The sequence below is a fragment of the Atta cephalotes genome, assembly GCF_000143395.1.
Source record: "Atta cephalotes unplaced genomic scaffold scaffold00009, whole genome shotgun sequence".
Lineage (NCBI taxonomy): Eukaryota > Metazoa > Arthropoda > Insecta > Hymenoptera > Formicidae > Atta > Atta cephalotes.
Window position 1 is genome coordinate 3,093,299 of NW_012130073.1, and position 19,868 is coordinate 3,113,166.

At 29.0% G+C, this 19,868-nt stretch overlaps 5 protein-coding genes across 5 annotated transcripts in view; 1 reads left to right on the top strand and 4 right to left on the bottom strand.

Moving 5' to 3' along the window:
* Nucleotides 1-2,929: 2,929 nt before the first annotated feature.
* LOC105627631 (nardilysin-like) lies at nucleotides 2,930-5,395 on the bottom strand. Its single transcript, XM_012208909.1, has 5 exons — nucleotides 5,238-5,395; nucleotides 4,943-5,093; nucleotides 4,733-4,866; nucleotides 4,197-4,575; nucleotides 2,930-3,547 (listed from the first exon to the last, which is right to left on the bottom strand). Exons 1-5 carry the CDS (start codon nucleotides 5,393-5,395, stop codon nucleotides 2,930-2,932), a joined length of 1,440 nt encoding a protein of 479 aa, XP_012064299.1.
* A 447-nt stretch (nucleotides 5,396-5,842) lies between these two features.
* Nucleotides 5,843-6,859, bottom strand: LOC105627502 (nardilysin-like). The gene is made up of 4 exons (XM_012208782.1): nucleotides 6,814-6,859; nucleotides 6,553-6,752; nucleotides 6,271-6,444; nucleotides 5,843-6,178 (listed from the first exon to the last, which is right to left on the bottom strand). The coding sequence occupies exons 1-4, from the start codon at nucleotides 6,857-6,859 to the stop codon at nucleotides 5,843-5,845; spliced, it is 756 nt and encodes a 251-aa protein (XP_012064172.1).
* Nucleotides 6,860-11,236: 4,377 nt separating this feature from the next.
* On the bottom strand, nucleotides 11,237-13,737 carry LOC105627632 (nardilysin-like). The gene is made up of 5 exons (XM_012208910.1): nucleotides 13,580-13,737; nucleotides 13,270-13,420; nucleotides 13,061-13,194; nucleotides 12,480-12,858; nucleotides 11,237-11,836 (listed from the first exon to the last, which is right to left on the bottom strand). Exons 1-5 carry the CDS (start codon nucleotides 13,735-13,737, stop codon nucleotides 11,237-11,239), a joined length of 1,422 nt encoding a protein of 473 aa, XP_012064300.1.
* A 441-nt stretch (nucleotides 13,738-14,178) lies between these two features.
* On the bottom strand, nucleotides 14,179-15,191 carry LOC105627503 (nardilysin-like). The gene is made up of 4 exons (XM_012208783.1): nucleotides 15,164-15,191; nucleotides 14,891-15,096; nucleotides 14,616-14,786; nucleotides 14,179-14,526 (listed from the first exon to the last, which is right to left on the bottom strand). The coding sequence occupies exons 1-4, from the start codon at nucleotides 15,189-15,191 to the stop codon at nucleotides 14,179-14,181; spliced, it is 753 nt and encodes a 250-aa protein (XP_012064173.1).
* Nucleotides 15,192-19,699: 4,508 nt separating this feature from the next.
* LOC105627504 overlaps nucleotides 19,700-19,868 on the top strand; it is a 4,384-nt gene continuing 4,215 nt past the window's right edge. Inside the window, exon 1 of the mRNA XM_012208784.1 lies at nucleotides 19,700-19,822. Within this exon, the coding sequence (XP_012064174.1) occupies nucleotides 19,700-19,822 (123 nt within the window). The remainder of the gene's footprint in view (nucleotides 19,823-19,868) is intronic.

Sequence of the window (19,868 nt, forward strand, 5' to 3'; positions counted from 1 at the left end):
TCTCCGATTTGACGGGAGGTTCTAGATATTCAACTTGACAATTCTCATTATTTCCATCCCCTTGCATTATTTCGATCGATATAATACAATCCGATGAAAGAATTCTCAATATTAAGTCGTTTCTGATAGATGATTTTAATTAGCACTCTAACCGATACGGCTTCTTCTTCCGTTATGCCACTTGCTTTCGAATAGAAGTCGATATACAACTAACTTGTATATATGGTAAGCAAAAGTCATAGATGTTTACTAACTTGTTTACTTACTATTATTCTCACTGGTCTGAGAGCCAATAGTGAGCCAGTTAATGTACGGGTCCGTTATTTTTTTTTCTTACATTTAAATATTGTTTAAACACAATCTTAAAATATCTTAACTCAATCACTGGGCCTTATTAACGTCTTATTTAAAACGGTTTATTTTAAATAAGAGTCAATTATAAATACCTGCCCAACTGATTGTTTAATTAATTATTATTTCATTGTTGCTAGGCACATGAAAGAGGTCCCACATGTACGACAAGCGCTTGAAATTTGAATCTAATTTTGACCGAACTACTCATCGAGATAAAAAAGTGTACTCCGGTTTAAAGTTACTTTTAATCTAACTACACACGCATCTGATAATGATCAGTTGAAAGAAACAGAGAGCATATTATATTTAAATATAATAATTTAAATATAAATATTATATATAAATATACATTTAAACTGTTTAAAACGAGTCCAATTTTGCGAATTTTTTGTGGAAAAACGGATAAAGACAAAGAAATCGGATTTGTTCCATTGCAAAGATAATACTTTGCTCAATTTAACATTACAAATTTATTTAAGAATAATATAAAAGTGAAGTCGCTATTTAAGTTTTTGAATGTCACGTTTTATAAAATGAAATGTTTTATAAATATTGCTGCTCGCACAAGACTAGTCTGAAAGCAAAGTGGCACAACTTTTATGAATTTCAAACATAGATCTTGTGCCTGACACAGCCGTTTTTTTAATTTTTAATAATTTGAATAAAAGCTTGAATAAAAGTTAACATAATGATTTTTTTTAATTTTGCTTGTTTTTAGCTGTGAAAAAAACTGCATTGTAGGAAAAAATCCTACGTCAGGAACTAGTTTTCAATATGTAGAAAAAGCATGTAAAATTGCAAGTCGACCAAACGAGCCATCTTCAAGATACAATACGTGATGTAAACTGTACGTTTTGTGAAAAACGCGTTTAAAGTTTTATATTCGGATCATACTTTTCGTTGCTAACGTTTCAACATTTTCAATTGCTCTTCCAGACAAGGCTGTCATCTTATACCCAACCATTCGTATTCTTTAAACTCTGAGGAATGCTATTGAAAAACACATTGAATAAAAAAAGAACATGCGTGAACTTGAACTGTCCTATCGCTGGCTCGTCTACCTGTTATCTTCAATACACTTGAAGCCTACGCTTGAATCAACTCGTTTATAATTTCATGTAACTTCTTTATTTTTTAAATAAAATAAATAAATCTACAAAAAGGGACAATATATTTCAAATAAAATAATCGACTTTTTTTACCACCTCTAGATGTATGTGGCTCTTAAGGACAAACTTTTAAAGAATCACGCTTAATTTCTTTTTTTTAGAACTATAATACTGTTGTATATTGAATGAGAATCATCGATAAATTGAGTTAAACTTCTTATCGCTAATTTTTTCTTCTATTCTTAAAAAGAAATAGAAGAATTATATACATGGAGTTCAACTGAAAAAAATAGATTAATTATTAGAGGTTGCCAACTTTAAATAAATTTTTATAATTATCGAAGAGTTCTGGAAGACCAGAGATAATTACGAATATCAATATTTTTTAACTATTCACATTGATTATGAATAATAAATGTTTGAAAATAAAGATAAAGAGTTACAAACTGTATAATATTATTTAAAAAATAGAAAAAAAAGAATATATATGATGATTTATTTTAAGTATAAAACTCGAAACCCACTCTTAATGAGTGTTGCATTAATTTAAATTACTTATATTGTACATTACTTATTAATGGTCACAAAATCTGATTTCTAATAGCAAGTGCTTCGCTTGTTTTTTTATGCTCGCCGAATCGTAAAATTTTCTTTTCCAAGAGAATAGAAAGCTGAACAGTTGACTTAAAAAGCAGTTAAATTAAAAAATTTGCTCTTTTTCTAGAAAATATAATATTTAGTATTTCATCAATTTATTTAAAATGCAATTCCTACACAATACGTATGCATACAAAAAAGTAAAATATTTGTAGTCTCAGCCGTTCAGTTTATAGAAAAGTCTTACTCAACTGGTATGTGACCTTTATAAAAGAATACGAATTTTAAATCAATTAAATTAAGTATGAAAATTTTGATTACAAGTGAGGAGAGGAAAGAGAAAGAGAGAGAAAAAAAGAGAGCGAGAGACATATTTTATTGTGAAAACATTTTGTTGTGTTTAGAATATAAATAAAAAATATGAAAAATTACATCTTGAGCAAGTACTTTACATCCTAAGTAGCCTCCTTTATTATCACAGTGTATGTTTTTGTCTAGTTATTACAGTTACTAATATGCTTTCATTATATATCTGTTTATATTTTCTTATTAAAGAAAAGTATCGTTATTATATAAAACTAATAATTTAAATTTTAATGTGAGAAAATTTTGTTCTATTAATTTCAAATATTCTGGTTCTGTAGTAAAATGCAAAATTCTATAGCTGTTACAATAATAGCTATTATAATAATAGTTGTTATTGTTCATAATGGCTCATCGAAAAAAATATTGAAGTATAATAAGTGTAATTATAAAAAATGCTCGCATTGATTTAGTGTGTAGTTGCTATGCAAAAAGCTTAAATTTAATAATTAAAAAAAGCTTCATTATAAGACAATACAAATTATAATTTCATTTTTATTATATTATTAAATCGTTAATGTGTTACTTATTCTGTGCTCTGAGAGAATTGTTGAACACTTAGTTGGAAATATGAAGAGTTTTTTCTTATAATTTTCTACTTTAGTAATATAATGATATTTAGTTGGCTTGTACTGCTGATGATCGTCATTTATGTATTCTAAATCAACGTATTTTGCTTTTTTGGGAATAGTTCCTACAATATGCAAACTCAATTTTCTGAAATTACTTCCGTTCGATGTGTGGTCTGCAAACCATTCCCTCAGCTTTTTAACATTTATATCCTTTAGAACAAGTATTTCCTGTTCATGTAAGTTAAATACGTAAGTTTGATACAGGATCTGATACCAATTTCTTTCGTTTTCAATATTGACATCGTCATGTGATCTAGATTTCAGGAACATTTCTTTATAAACATCCAATTCCTCTTCTGTGAGTTTTTCCAAATCGTTTTTAAACCATCTCAAAAATTCGTCGATCTTCTTATCAACGTATTCGGTTTTGTATTTATGTGCTTGAGTGCAAACAGTAATGGAATATCCTAAAATTCCGTAATAGTTTACAACGTTGACCGTGGCATCAAATTTATCTGCGAATATCTTGTATAACTTATCGTCCATTATATACTGAAAATATGTGGAAATGAATGTGATGTATAGATAAAATTAATCATGATAATCAAAAAGCTTATTCATATTTAATTAACTTTTAAAAATAAATGAATATGCATCAAAGATTCCAAGCATTCAAAATATACAAAATAATGTATGTTATTTAAGGGGATCTCTCCTTAAGTTGTCTATATCACTGACTAAACGCAATAATTTTTGTATAACAACTTTTTTTCTCTTTTACAGATTCAAAAATCCTTTTTCAAGATTAAAATATATGCATTAATACGTACGGATTTATGAGACAAAATTTATGTCGAGAATGAAAAAAAAATGACTCAAATTGAGATTTTCTTTATCATTTCTTACTCCAATATGACATAATCAATATCGAAACAACATTTGCTATAAAAGCTTTGCAACCTGTATTTACGAAATTGTCGTCTACAGACTAGTAGTTTACATAAACAAACAATTCGGAATTCTTAGAATTTGATTTTGAAGTCTAATTAAATCACTATTATTCTACGAAAATTTATGCATATGTTTGCGTGAAATATTGATGCAGTAGTATATAACGATATGTTTCGAACGATATGTTCGCATTTTTCGATAAATAGCAATCTCCTCGGAGTTAGCGCTTTAGGATCTCCTTAATACTTACGCTTATCAGACGGATTAATGTAGCTAAATCAATCGCAGTGACACCGGCTTGATAATAATTTTTTATCATGGAAGTTGTATCTAATTTGTTGATATTTTTAATCTTGTAATAGCTTATGCCCAATGGTATTTGAGTGCCTCTAAACTGTTGTATCGTATTTGAATGTAAAGAGCTACAATTAATTGTTTTAATAAATTGCTGTACGATCTTGATCGCAGCAGACGGCGTTATGTTTCCTTGCACGAGACATTGAATGTATAGACGTTCGGTAAAGGATTTTACAAAGTCTTGAAAGTCTTTCAAAGTGATATCCTGTACAGCAGTAAACATATCAATTTGTGAATGATGGATGTGTTTCAGTATCGACAATATCATGTCGCTGCAAACAAGAATAAATATATTATTGATTAACAGAAATGTAACATGATGTAATTTATTTTATAATATCAATTGTATTTATAATTAATATATTAATCATTTATTTTAGTTATGTAAGAATTTTATAATTGTAATAATGCTTGATAAACAATCAGTACATGATGAAAATCTCAGGTTTGCTAACTGAGTCATAATATGTCTGAATTTGTTGAATTTTGATATTTTCAAATATGTCCTTCGTAATAAAGCTTGAACATTGCACCATTCCTTGTGCCAAAGTAGCCGCTACAAGCTGCATATAAATATAATGATATATCTTGAAATTGTATTTATAACTCTTCTCTTAAACACTTTGAACGTATACTTACTGGCAGAGTTTCATTAAGACCGCTTATTTTTAATGTAAAACCATTCAGAAGGAATCTGATAACGTATTTAAATCCAATCAGTTCAGCTGGATATAATTTTTCGGTTAATAGCTGTTTCAATAGTCTGCAGTACATATGCATGAGAATTTCACTGAAATGTCATTAATGTTCATATCTTTTTCAATAAGGTGTAAATAATTATACCAAAATCACAATATTAGTAATTATAAGTTAAAAATTGGTATACATATAATGTCAAGTACAGTAGTATTGTTACATTTTCTATGCTACTTACTTCTTTAACGACTGATATTTTAGAGGGGAAATAAAATAGAAATATATACAACATTTCGGTAAACAAAACTTAGGATTCGAGTGATACCAAATCTCCGACACAGAATTACTGTGTAATTTTATAGGATATTTCTCAATTTGTTCATTTGGTACCTGCATTAGACAAACGTCTTTCTTGGTAAGAAATATATTCGGTGATGGTAAAGAAAATTCTGGTAGTGGCTCAATGACTTTCCAACGTTCGATCCATTTTTTCGGTATCTCAATATCCGTATATGCCGTGTGCCACCATGGTTCAATCTTCTTTAATTCAAAATCATTAAAATTCTTTGAGAAAATCATAATATTCGCCATCTCAGGTACCAAATAATTCAAACATTTTTGTATAACTTTTGCATTATAATTGGAATTAAGCGAGTTTCCAATTATATAAGCCTTCGATGGAAAATAATGCATATTCTTACTCAAGTGTTTTACAAAAGAGATTGGTTCGTTGTTGTAATTAGTAAATCTAAAAAGAACTTCAAATATAAATAGCGTTCCACAAATGTGTTATTCAATTCTCTTCAATCATCTTAAATACATATATTTATTTTTTAAATTACTTTACCTAAAATTATTTTGTTCATAAATGTCATTGTAAATTGCTTTCTGCGGACCTGTTGCCTTTAGTAAATTGATAAAAGAAAATATTGCATTTAGAACATCTTCCAGATATTTTCGTCCTTCAGAAGTGAGTACTATGGTGAGCTGTATTAAGCCGTACAAAGAGTTTTGTTGACTCTCACAATCAAATATATTGTCTGATGGGCTCCACATTTTTTGTCGTAGATAACTAATTAAGGAACCTTCTCCTTTATATCCAATAATCCTCGGGATATATTGATATGAATTACATTTATAAAAATCGGAGAACGAAGGCAAGGCCCACGTTATTTTTAGCTGCAAAAGAAGAAGTTTATTTTGTGTATTTATTTGAATTTTTATATATTGTATAATCCTAGATTCTTTTTTATTAAATTTTAGTCACATACTTGTGTCAAATGTTCCTCATCATATTTAATTTTATACATTTTTCGGAAAGCGGGAGTATCAAAAGGCAGAGCGTTTTTAAATTTGGAAAAATTATCTGGAGGCATTTTGTTATTTGGTATATCAGCAAAGCATACTTTGACAAATTTTTCCATTGTATTCAATCGAAATCTCGACTATAAGAATATGTATCATGTTATGATTTAACTTTATTTTATAAACAAAGGAAATCATAAGTCTGTAAGTAATAAATAATTTTCGCGTCGTAATTTTAACAAAGTTACCTGTATTGCTAGCTTCATTCTGTGAGCACAGTAGTGGCGCTCTTTAAATTTATTTAGCACATCGTACAATTTATCGTAATCAATATTATTCCGCAATTTTATTAAATGATCCACAGAAAACTTGTTGGTTGGATGACCAGTTTGTGCGAAGGAGGAAAATAGTTGTTCGTATCTCGACTTGCCAAATAATATCTGAAACTCTATATAAGAATGTTAAGACTGCAAGTTGCGACCACAATTTTAAGATTACGATTTTTATACCGTTTTTTATAGCATTTTGTTTCTCTATAAATACATGTTTCGGCATTATAGGATCCTCAAAAAAAACGCCAAAATTATAGAGAGCTAAAAAAAAGTTGTCTTTTTCGATATCAAAGTAAAATATTGTATGTTCGTGGGTCACATCGATATAAATAGTGCCATTATGGTCTTCAATAAAATTTGCCATAGTAATACCTGATTGCTGCAAATAAGACTTAAGTACTTAAATATACGAATAAATAAATTTTGTGGTAAATTTATGTATCTTTTTTTAGCACCTCGGAATATTTCTCGGATTCTTGAGAAAACATATACCCTAAGAAAAATGATATGCCCGGAAATTCTGGCATATCGCTGAAATTTCCTACGTCTATGAATAAGCTACATGCTGCCTGTTTAAAAAAATATAAGAATATCACATCACGCGCATTACACGCATTGTTAAATAGAGAATTGTATATAATCAACAGAATGACTAAACAGTTCGAAATTGCATCACACAATTCGAAATCAATTTATGAAAACTTTTGTGCAATGCAGTAAATTAAATTTTTCAAATCAAAACTTCTGATAATATACTGCTTAAATCTTAAAAATAAATATTTCATATGATTTTAAAGTTTACTGTTAATATTAATTTTAAATATAAATTTTGAATAACAACTAAAAAAAATTAGTAAGTCCTAAAATGCAAATAAAATTATCTTGTTTATACCTTTTTTTCTTGAGAAAAGGATGTTGTTAAATATTCGGAAATTAGCAAAGCTTCTAAACCATTTGGTAATCTGATGGTTCTAAATTTAAAAGACAAACAAACAAAATATTAATAAAATGAGACGTCAATGAGAATATTGTGCATATTATTGATTATTTAAAAAAATTTAATTCCTGCATTTATCAATAAAAAATACATTACAATGTTTCTTCTAAAAAATTATTGTTACAGTATTTCTCACTTATTTCAATCGAAATCGTGCATATTGCTGATCGGTATTTCTTTCGTCTCACCTATATTTTTTCTTGTCATTCTCCGATTTGACAGGAGGTTCTAGATATTCAACTTGACAATTCTCATTATCTCCACTCTTTTGCATTATTTCGATATAAAAAAATCGATCCGATGAAAGAATCCCCAATATTAAGTCGTTTCTGACAAACAATTTTGATCAGCACTCTAACCGATACAGCTTCTTCTTCCGTTATGTCACTTGCCTTCAAACAAAAGTCAATATACGACTAACTTGTGTACATTTTAAGCAAAAGTCATAAATGTTTACTAACTTGTATTTCTCACTGAGAGCCAATGGTCCAGCAAGTCCAGTTAATATATTATGTACGATTTGTTCTTATATTTAATATCGTTTAAATACTATCTTAAAATATTATCTTAAAATATGAACGAATCACTGAGCCTTATTAAGTGTAGTATTATTTAAAACGGATTTAAGATCCGACTATAATTGCCCGCCTATTGATTGTTTAAATAATTATTTCATTGTAGGCACACGCCTGAAAGAGATCCCACATGTGCGACAAGCGCTTGAAATTTGAACTTAATTTGACCTAATTACACATCGAAGTAAACAAGCAGCTCGGTTTAAAGCTATCTGAAATCTAGCCATACACGTCTGATAATGGTTGAACTAAAGAGAGCATACTATGTTTAAGTATAATGAAGTTTAAGAGGCATGTATACTTAGCCTGATCAAAACGAGGCATAATTTTGCGAATTTTTTATGGAAAACCGGATAAAGACAAAGAAATGATCTGATTTATTTCATTGTAAAAATGATACTTTTCTCTATTTATGTCATTAAAATTTCATTTAAAAACAATTTGAAATGGAGTCGCTATTCAAATTTTCGTATATCATGTTTTATAAAATAGGTGACCATTTCTGCTCGCACAAAACTCGTATGAAAGCAAAATGGTACAAGTTTTATGAAATTGAAACATAGATCTTGTGCTTGACATAGCCGTTTTTTAAATATTGTATTTGAATAAAATAGCAACTGTTAATTGTCATAAAAAGGTCAAAGTAACGATTTTCTTTAATTTTGCTCGTTTTCAGCTACGAAAAAACTAAGCATTGTAGGAAAAAAAATCCTATGTCAAGAACTAGTTTTCAATACATAGAAAAAGTGTGTAAAATTGCAAATCGATCGATCAAATCATCTTCAAGTGGTCATGCGTTTTGAAAATAGTTTGAGAGAAACGCTTTTAAAATTTTACGTTCGGATCATACTTTTCATTGTTAACGTTCAATCTTTTCAGTTGCTCTTCCAGACAAGGCTTATCTTATACCCAACCAACCATTCGTATTTTTAAATGCAGCTCTGGGGATACTGTTGAAAAACACAATGAATAAAGGAAGAATGTTTTTTGACTTACGTGAATTTGAATTGTTGCTGACGCGTCTATCTGTTGTCTTCAATGCGCTCGAATCTACTTTATAATTTCATATAACTTCTTTATTTTTCGCCGAATAAATCTACAAAAATGTTTTTAGGACATTATACTTCAAATATTTAAAACAATCGATTTTTTTCACTACCTTTAGATGTATATGCCTCCATAAGAACAACTTTTAAAGAATCACACTTAATTTCTTTTTTTTTAGAATTGTAATGCTATATTGAATGAGAATCATCGCTAAATTGAGTTAAACTTCTTATATCGCTAACATTTCCTTCTTAAAAAAAAATAGATAAACTATATGCATAGAGTTCAACTGAAAAAAATAAACTAACTATTAGAGGTTGTCACTTCAAATAAATTTTTGTAATTATTGAAGAGTTCTGGAAGACCCAGAAATAATTACGAATATCAATAATTTTTAATTATTCATATTGTAATTATAAATAGTAAATGTTTGAAAATGTATATAAGAAAGAAGATATATAAGATAGAATTACAAATCTATATAATAGAAAAATTGTAAAAATAGAAAAAAAAGAATATATATGATGTTTATTTAAAGTATAAAACTCAAAACCCACTCTTAATGAATGTTGCATTAATTTAAAATTATTTATATTGTACATTACTTATTAATGATCACAAAATCTGATTTTTAAAAGCAGATGCTCTACCTTTTTTTTTATGTCAGCTATCGCCGAATCGCAAAATTTTCTTTTCCGAAAGAATAGGAAACTGAGCAGTTGACTTAAAAAGCAGTTAAATTAAAAAATTTCCTCTCTTTCTAGAAAGTAGAATATTTAATATTTCATCAGTTTATTTAAAATGCAATTTCCACACAATATGTATGCATATATATAAAAATAAAATATTTGTAGAATCAGTCTTTCAGTTTATAAAAGTCTTGCTCAACTGATGTGCGGCCTTTGTAAAAGAATACGAATTTTAAATCAATTAAGTTAAGTTTGAAAATTTGTGATATGAGTCAGGAGAGGAAAGAGAAAGAAGAGAGAAAAAGAGAGTGAGAGACATATTTTATTGAAAACATTTTGTCGTGTTTAGAATAAAAAATTACATTCTTGAGCAAGTACTTTATTTTTTAACTAATATCCTCCTTTATTGTCATTAGGAATGCACCGGATATCCGGTATCCGATATTATACGGCACTTGTTTACTATCTAATCGGATAGCCAGATATCACTATTATCCGGAAGATATCCGGTTGAAATATCATTAAATTGTCGATTTTTTCTTATACAAATATTCTAGAAATAAATATTCATGATGCTACAATATTTTATACATTGTCGCAATCTTTTTCTCTATAGGCTTTTTTTTTAGAAGAAACATTTTCTCGGAATCCGGTCGGATATCCGACTCGAAGAAATTGCCTTCTCGGATATCCTATCGAATGCTGGATATCCGATGATACATTCTGTCCAGATATTCGATATCCGGTATCCGATAATTTTACGATCCGGTGCATCCCTAATTATCACAGTATATATTTTTGTCTATTACTCTTATTACAGTTACTTATAATATGTTTCCATTATGTATCTGTTTATATGTTTCTGTATTCTTATTATTAAAGAAAAAATATTTATATATCGTTATATATAAAACTAACAATTTCGTTCTATTAACTTCGAATATTCTAGTTCTGTAGCAAAACGCAAAAATTCTATAGCTGTTACAATAATAGCTATTATAACTTCGAATATTCTAGTTCTGTAGCAAAACGCAAAAATTCTATAGCTGTTACAATAATAGCTATTATAATAATAACTATTATTCATAACGACTTATCGAAAGAATATAGAAGTATGATGAACGTTGCAAAAGATGTTTGCATTGGTTTCTTGTGTAGTCCTATGAGAGGATAAAAAGCTTAAATTTAATCATTTAACCGTTAAAGAAAAACTTCATTATCATAAGACAATAAAAGTTTTTATTTCATTTTATTATATTATTAAATCATTAATGTGTCATTTATTCTGTGCTCTAAGAGGATTTGTTGGAATGCTTAATTGAAAATATGAAAAGTTTTTTCTTATAATCTTCTACTTTAGTAATATAATGATATTTATTTGACTTGTACTGCTGATGATCGTCATTCACGTATTCTAAATGAACGTATTTCACATTTTTGGGAATAACTCCCACAATATGCAAACTCAATTTTCTGAAATTACTTCCATTCAATGTGTGATCTGCAAGCCATTCCCTCAGCTTATTAACATTTATTTTCTTTAGAGCAAGTATTTCCTGTTCGTGTAAATTAAATATATAAGTACACGTTATGATCTCTTTCCAGTTTCTTTCAGCTTCTTCTTCAAGATTGGCATTGTCATATGATCTAGATTTTAGGAACATTTCTTTGTAAACATCTAATTCCTCTTCTGTGAGCTCTTCCATAATGTTTTTAAACCATCTCAAAAATTCATCGATTTTCTTATCAAGATATTCGGTTGTGCCTTGATATGCTTGGGCGCAAATAGTAATAAAATATCCTAAAATTCCGTTAACGTTACTAAAGTTGATCTTGGTATATATAAACTTATGAAGAAGTAGATCCTCGTGTAACTTATTGTTCATTATATACTGAAAACAAGTGCAAGTAAATATGATGTGCAAGTACAATTAATCGTGATAATCAAAGATCTTACTCATATTTCCTTAATTTTTAAAAATAAATGAATATACATTAAAGATTCCATACATTCAAAATATACAAAACAATATATATTATTTAAGAGAATCTTTAAGTTATCTACATCACCGACTAAATGCAATATTTGTATAATAATTACATTTTTCTCTTTTATAGATTTAAAAATCTTTTCTCAGGATTAAAGTACGCATTAATATGTGCGTGTGATAGAGTTTATGCCGAGAACAAAAAAATGATTTAAATTGAGATCATTATTATTTCTCACCCCAATATAATATTATCAATATCGAAACAATTTGCTTGATATAGAATCTGTACTTACGAAATTGTCATCTACAGACTGTAGATGTACTGTAGATGTAGGTAGTTTACATAAACAAATGACGCGAAATTCTTAGAATTTCAATTAGAAGTCTAATTAAAACATAATTATTCTACGAAAATTTATGTATATGTGTGTGAGTGATATATTGGTGCAGTAGTATATAAAAATGTGTCGATGTGTCGCATTTTTCGATAAATAGCGATCTCCTCGGAGTTAGCGTTTCACTTTAAGATCCCCTTAATACTTACGCTTATCAGACGAATTAATGTCGATAATTCAATCGTGGTGATGCCGGCTTGATAATAATTTGATATTATGGAAATTGTATCATGTTTGACGATATTTTTAATCTTGTAATAGCTTATGCCCAAAGGTATCTGAGTGCCTCTAAGCTGTTGTATTGTATTTGGATGTAAAGGGCTACAATTAATTGTTTTAATAAATTTCTGTACGGTCTTGATCGCAACAGTCGACGTTATGTTTCCTTGCACGAGACATTGAATGTATAGACGTTCGGTAAAGGATTTTACAAAGTCTTGAAAGTCTTTCAAAGTGATATTCTGTATAATAGTATACATATCAATTAGTGAATGATGGTCGAGTTTCAGTATCGATAATGCCATGTCGCTGCAAGTAAGAGTAAAGATATAATTGATTAGCAGAAATGTAACGTGATATAATTTATTTTATGATCATTTTATGATCATTTTATTTTATGATATCAATTGTTACAATTAATATGTTAATTATTTATTTTAGTCATGTAAGATTTGTAATTTTGTAATTATTGTAATAATGCCTGATATAATAAATAATCAGTAGTCAATACTCGATGAAAATTTTAGGTGCGCTAATTGAGTTCAGATATATCAGCGTTAGTCGAATTTTGACATTTTCAAATATATCCTTTGTAATTAAGCTTGAATATTGCTTCATGCTTTGTGCATAAGTAGCCGCTACAAGCTGCAAATATAAATATAATGATATATTTTGAAATTATATTTACAACTCCAAAACACACTTTGAACGTTTACTTACTGGCAGAGTTTCATTAAAACCGCTTATTTTTAATGTAAAACCATTGTGAAGGATGTTGACAGCATGTGTAAACCCAGCCAGTAAAGATGGATATAATTGATCGACTAATAGCTGTCGCCATAGTTTGCAGTACATACGCATGAGAATTTCACTAAAATATCATTAATATTCACGTCTTTTTCGATAAGATGTAAATAATTATATAAAAATTATAATATTAGTAATCATAAGTTAAAAATTGGTATACATATAATATCAAGTACAGTAGTAACTACAATTATTGCATGGTTACATTTCCTGTGCTACTTACTTCTTCAACGATTCAAATTTCAGAGGTGAAATAAAATAGAAATGCATACAACATTTCTTCAAACAAAACTTAGGATTCGAGTGATACCAAATCTCCGACACAGAATTACTGTGTAATTTTATAGGATATTTCTCAATTTGTTCATTTGGTACCTGCATTAGACAAACGTCTTTCTTGGTAAGAAATATATTCGGTGATGGTAAAGAAAATTCTGGTAGTGGCTCAATGATTTTCCAACGTTCGATCCATTTTTTCGGTATCTCAATATCCGTATATGCCGTGTGCCACCATGGATCAACCTTCTTTAATTCGAAATCATTAAAATTCTTTGAGAAAATCATAATATTCGTCATTTCAGGTACCAAATAATTCAAACATTTTTGTATAACTTTTGCATTATAATTGGAATTAAGCGAGTTTCCAATTATATAAGCCTTCGATGGAAAGAAATGCATATTCTTACTCAAGTGTTTTACAAAAGAGATTGGTTCGTTGTTGTAATTAGTAAATCTAAAAAGATTTTCAAGTGATGTTCCACAAATATGTTGTTAACCTTTCTCTTCAATCTTCTTAAATACATATTTATTTCTAAAATTACTTTACCTATAAATATTTTTTTTACTCTCATATATGTCATTGTAAATTGCTTCCTGTGGACCCGCTCTCTTTAGTAAATTGATAAAAGAAAATATCGCATCTAGAACATCTTCCAGATGTTTTTGTCCTTTAGAAGTGAGTATTATGGTGAGCTGTATTAAGCTGTACAAAGAGTTTTGTTGAATCTCACAATAATTCATTTTCTCGTCTGATGTAGGACTCCATATCTTTTGGCATAGATAATTAATTAAGGAACCTTTTCCCTTATATCCAAGAATCCACGGTATATATAGATATGAATTACATTTATAAAAATCAGAGAACGAAGGCAAGGCCCACGTTATTTTTAGCTGCAAAAGAGAAATTTTTTGTATATTTTGTATTTTTATGTTGTATAAACCTAGGTTCTTTTACATCTGTTCAAATTTTAGTCACATACTCGTGTCAAATATTCCGAATCACTAACTTTATACATTTTTCGGAAAGCAGGAGTATCAAAAGGGAAATCGTTTTTAAATTTGGAAAAATTATCTGGAGGTATCCTGTTATTTGACACACCAGCAAAGCACGCTGTGACAAATTTTTCCATTGTATCCAACGGTAGTCCCGACTATAAAAAGATGTATCATGTTATGATTTAACTTTATTTTATAAACAAAAGAATCATAAACTCTATAAGTAATAATTTTCGCGTCGCAATTTTAACAAAGTTACCCGTATTGCTAGCTTCATTCTGTGAGCGCTGTAATAGCGCTTTTTAAATTTGACCAGCACATTGTACAATTTGTCGTGATCTATATTATTGTGCAATTTTATTAAATGGTCCACAGAAAACTTGTTGGCTGGATGACCAGTTTGTGCGAAGGAGGAAAATAGTTGATCGTATTTGTTCTTGCTTTTATATAAGCTTTTCTGAAACTCTATATAAGCATAGTATGTCAAGACTGCAAGTTGCGACAACAATGTTTAAATTACGATTTATAATACCGTTTTGTATGTCAAATAGGTTTTTCATAAATATATGTTTCGATACTATAGGATTAATAAAAAAAAGACCAAAACTGCGGAGAGTTAAAAACAAGCTGTTTTCTTCGATATCAAAGTAAAATATTGTATGCTCATTGTTTACTGAGACATAATTAATGCCATTATGGTAATGAATAAAATCTTCCAAAGTACATTGCTGCAAATAAAACGATACTTAAATACTTAAATATATGAATAAATAAATTTATGGTAAATTTATGTATCATATTTTAATACCTCTGAACATTTTTCGAAATCTTGAAAAAGCATATAGTTTAAGAAATATGATATGCCCGGAAATTCTGCTGGATCACTGAAATTTCCTACATTCATGCATAAACTACACGCTGCCTGTTTAAAAAAAAATAAGAATAAATACATCACGCGCATTACACGCAGTATTAAATGGGGAAAATTGAATATAATCCGCAGAATGACTAAACAGTTTGAAATTGTATCACACATTTCGAAATCAATTTATGGAAACTTTTCTGTAGTGCAGAAGATTAAATTTTTCAAATCAAAACTTCACTGTCATCATAATCATAATATACTGCTTAAATCTTGAAAATAGATATCTCTTATGGTTTTAAAGTTTATTATTAATATTAATTTTAAATATAAATTTTGAATAACAACTAAAACAATTAGTAAGTCTTAAAATAAATCTTGTTTATACCTTCTTTTCTTGAGAAAAGGATGTTGTTAAATATTTGGAAATTAGCAAAGCCTCTAAACCATTTGGCAATCTGATGGTTCTAAAGTTTAAACATAAAACAAACAATAATAGAATGAGAAGTTAGTAAGAATATTGTATACTTTGTCGATCGTTTAACAAATCTAAATATATTGTAATATTTCTTTCAAAAGATTACTATTATTATCATATTATTTCTCATGTTTAATGCAATCGAAATCGTGCTTATTGCTGAGTATTTGCTCGCGTTTTACCTATATTCCTTGTTGTCGTTCTCCTCTTTGTCGACTGGATCCAAATGTACATTTTGTCGAGTCTTTGCATTCCAACTCTTCTCTTGCCTCTTCATTATGTCACCGTGCAGAAAATTAGAATCGGAATTATGTCAATTTGTAAAATACAACCTGATCCGGAAAAGCCCAATTGTTTTAAGTTCTTTTCAACTTCCTTTTCAGTAGACCTGACACCATTTCAATTAGCACATTAACTGAAAGATCTTCTTTCTTTGCACATATTTTCGAATAAAGGTCAATACAGCTAATGTCTAACGTATATTATACGTAGAGGTTTTAAATGTTTATTTATTTGTATTGTTCACATAGTGATCTAGAAGGTTGATATTCATAATCCGTTTGAATTTAAAACTTAAGTCTTAAATTGTTATATAAGTCTTATATTATTATAAAACATTCTTATATATATTGCATTTAAAAATATTATTAATTATTAGCATTTGCAGCCTTGTTAGCATTTTTAAATATTGCTAATTAAAATAAGAATTATTAATTGAAATAAGAAACTGGCTATGAATATCGGTTTATCTTATTGTTGTTTATTTCCCCATCAGCAGACAATATTTTTAAAAATAATGGATTAAGTCCCCTTCTTTAGATTAAAAAAATCTTTATTGTAATATTTGAATAAACATTTTTTTAACATTTAAGAAACGTTCATTTAAAGTTTGAAAAACATTTCTTTAACGTTAAAAAATGTTTTTTAATGTTAAAATTATTTAAACAAAATTAGAAAAAATAATAATTTTGAATCTTTTTTTAATTTATGTTTTTTTTATCAACAATGTTTAAAAATCTTAGACGACTAATTTTATTAATTAATTTCTGATTTTTAATTATATTTTAATCTTTTTCACTTATCGGCCGGGTTTTTATGACTTGGGATCTCAGGGTGAGTCTCATATTTTATCCGTCATGCCACTTGTAACTATCGGTGCACATAGTTCTTTTATTGGCATACGTATGATACATTTAACGCAATTATATTATGTTAACTTCTCTTCCATGATTATTTTATTATTCCGATTCGTTTTTTATTAATTTGAGCTTTAGAAAATAATATTTTGTATAAATATCAGATAAATAAATATTTTTTAATCATATTTTAAATAAATAAATAAAAAAACAAACATTTATTAAACATCATATAACGTTTAAAAAAGATTTAATTAATGTTAAATAATTCTTTAAACCATTATTTCAAATAAATAGTTAATGTGAAATGAACGTTTACTAAACATTAAATAAATATGAAATAAATGTTTCTTATCACCACGTTTTAAATAAATAAATAATGTAAAAGAAACATTTTATAATCGTTAAACAAACATTAAAAAATATTTCTTTAAATCTTTATTTCAAATGAATAATTAATTTTAAATAAATATTTAATAAACATTAAATAAACATATAAAAAATGTTTTTCAAACTATTATTACAAATAAATATTTAATGTTAAATAAACATTTAATAAACGTTAGATAAACATTTAAAAAATATTTTTTCAAACCATTATTTCAAATAAAAAATTATAATGTTTAATAAACATTAAATAAATATTAAATTAATGAATTAATGAAAATGAATCATGAAAAATATAAAATTAATGAGAAATAAACGTTTATAAAACATTTAAAAAACATTGTCTGCTGATTGGATTATTATTAGCGTAATGGATCGCATATGTATGAAATTTCTTTTATAGACTTTCCACAATAAGCCAATACCTAAACTTTGATCAATCATAGTCGATTATTCTTTTCTTCGATTGCAATTGGTTAATTTCTTACAGATTAAGACTTGATACTTAGCTAATGGTTTATCGTAAAAAGCCTATAAAAGAGAATCCATACGTGTGCGACATGCATTAGCAACTTGAGCCAATTCATTTGAACTGCTCGTCAAGATGAAAAAATGTAGTTTAAAACTAACCGAGTCGTTGCTGAACGAAATAGAAAGCAATTTAAATATGAGAAAATAGAGAGCACATACAATTTAAAAATTTCCGCATATTTTCTTCTTAATTCAAAAATGTTAATAAAAGCTGTAGCCAAAGTCTCGCTTTAAAGCATTTGCAGCATCGCGTTGACAGTCAATATTAACGATGTATAAATTTAAATTAGAACTGTGCGTTTATGCATAAAATATAATAATCTATATCTACATGCTAATGTGCAATGTACACATGTAAAAGTATGTAGATTTCTTATATATTTTAATTATTTTTTTATATAAATACAGTAATTTATGATCCAAATTAACTATCGTTGCAGAGAAGAATGTATTATATATAAAGCTTTTTCCTGTTCATATATTTTTATTTATCGATTCTAAAGTTAGATATTAGCAGTTATAAAACTTTTAGTTACGTGCAGATTCGTCTTGCTCGGAGATAATTCAAGAACGTCCACATTATCAACTATTGGTATAAATTTATGATATATCGTTAATATAAATTGTATATATGTATATTTTTGTTAAATTAATAATTTTTGTATCGAAAAAGGTAGCAAAGAGAAGCAATCAACTAATTAATATAAAACAATTATATGTCAGTGTTTAAAAACTGTTAATATAAATGTTCTTTTATATAAATATTTACTAATGTTATTTTATATTTTATGTTTTTCCTTAAAATTTCTTCCGGAATAATAACGGATCTTTTCTTTTTCATGATTGCGATTTTATAGCTGTTACCAAATCCAGATAATGTCCATGATTTTGTGGTTCTGTTCTGTACTATTAGACGAGTTCGACAAAGGCACAATCAGACTTTGATTCATCTTTATCTAATTTCATGAAATAAGCATGGAACAGAACCACAAGATCGTGGATATTACCTACGAAATATAATGGTAAAAGCATGGTCATGACCGCTCTCAGACTTCTCTTTGATAACAATATATAGCTCGAATCAATCGTTAAGCGGCGACGCCGATCGATCTCGCGTTCGCATGCAGTGCATCGGATCAGATATTACCAGCGACCAGCGGTCGCCTAGTTCCATCCGGTCGATCCACATTGCCCGACCTACGTCTCGACTGGTCTCAGTCACGTACCTGCTGATCGGTCGCGTCTCGTGGCGGCGTGTTATCGAGTTTGCGCGGTTTATCACGCACATCTCTACTTGTCTTCCCTTCCTCGTTCCTCCTCTACTCTCACTATTTCCTTCTCTCTCACTCCGATCCATTCTTCGTTTTTCGTGGATGCTTTTCTGGATTCCCGCGGGTAGGGCGCGGACGCACGCGAGCGCATACGGGTGCAAGCAAGTAGCGTGGCAAGGCGGTAAGGGCAGGGCGCGCGCCGAGGACAACGTAGCCGAGCGAGGGCAGCGTGAGAGGCGACCAGTCAAGATAAAGCGCAAGCGAGAGCTAAGAACTGAGTGGAGGCGCGCGCGTGCGACGTCGTGGCGCGCGAGAGGGCTGTGCTGAGACGACGCGCGAGAATAGCCAACACGGAGTAGCGTGACTTGAGAGCTCCGGAGAGCTCTGTATCAGTATATGCGACATGGAGACCCTCGAATCGAGCCGCGTTTGCCGCCTCTGCGGTCAGCACTCGGGCATCTCGATCAACATCTTCGACGAGACCGAGAATCACATTCGCAAAATCAACGCTGTGCTGCCGATCATGGTACGTCATTATACGCTTTCCCTCTCTTTCTTTCTCTCTCTCTCTC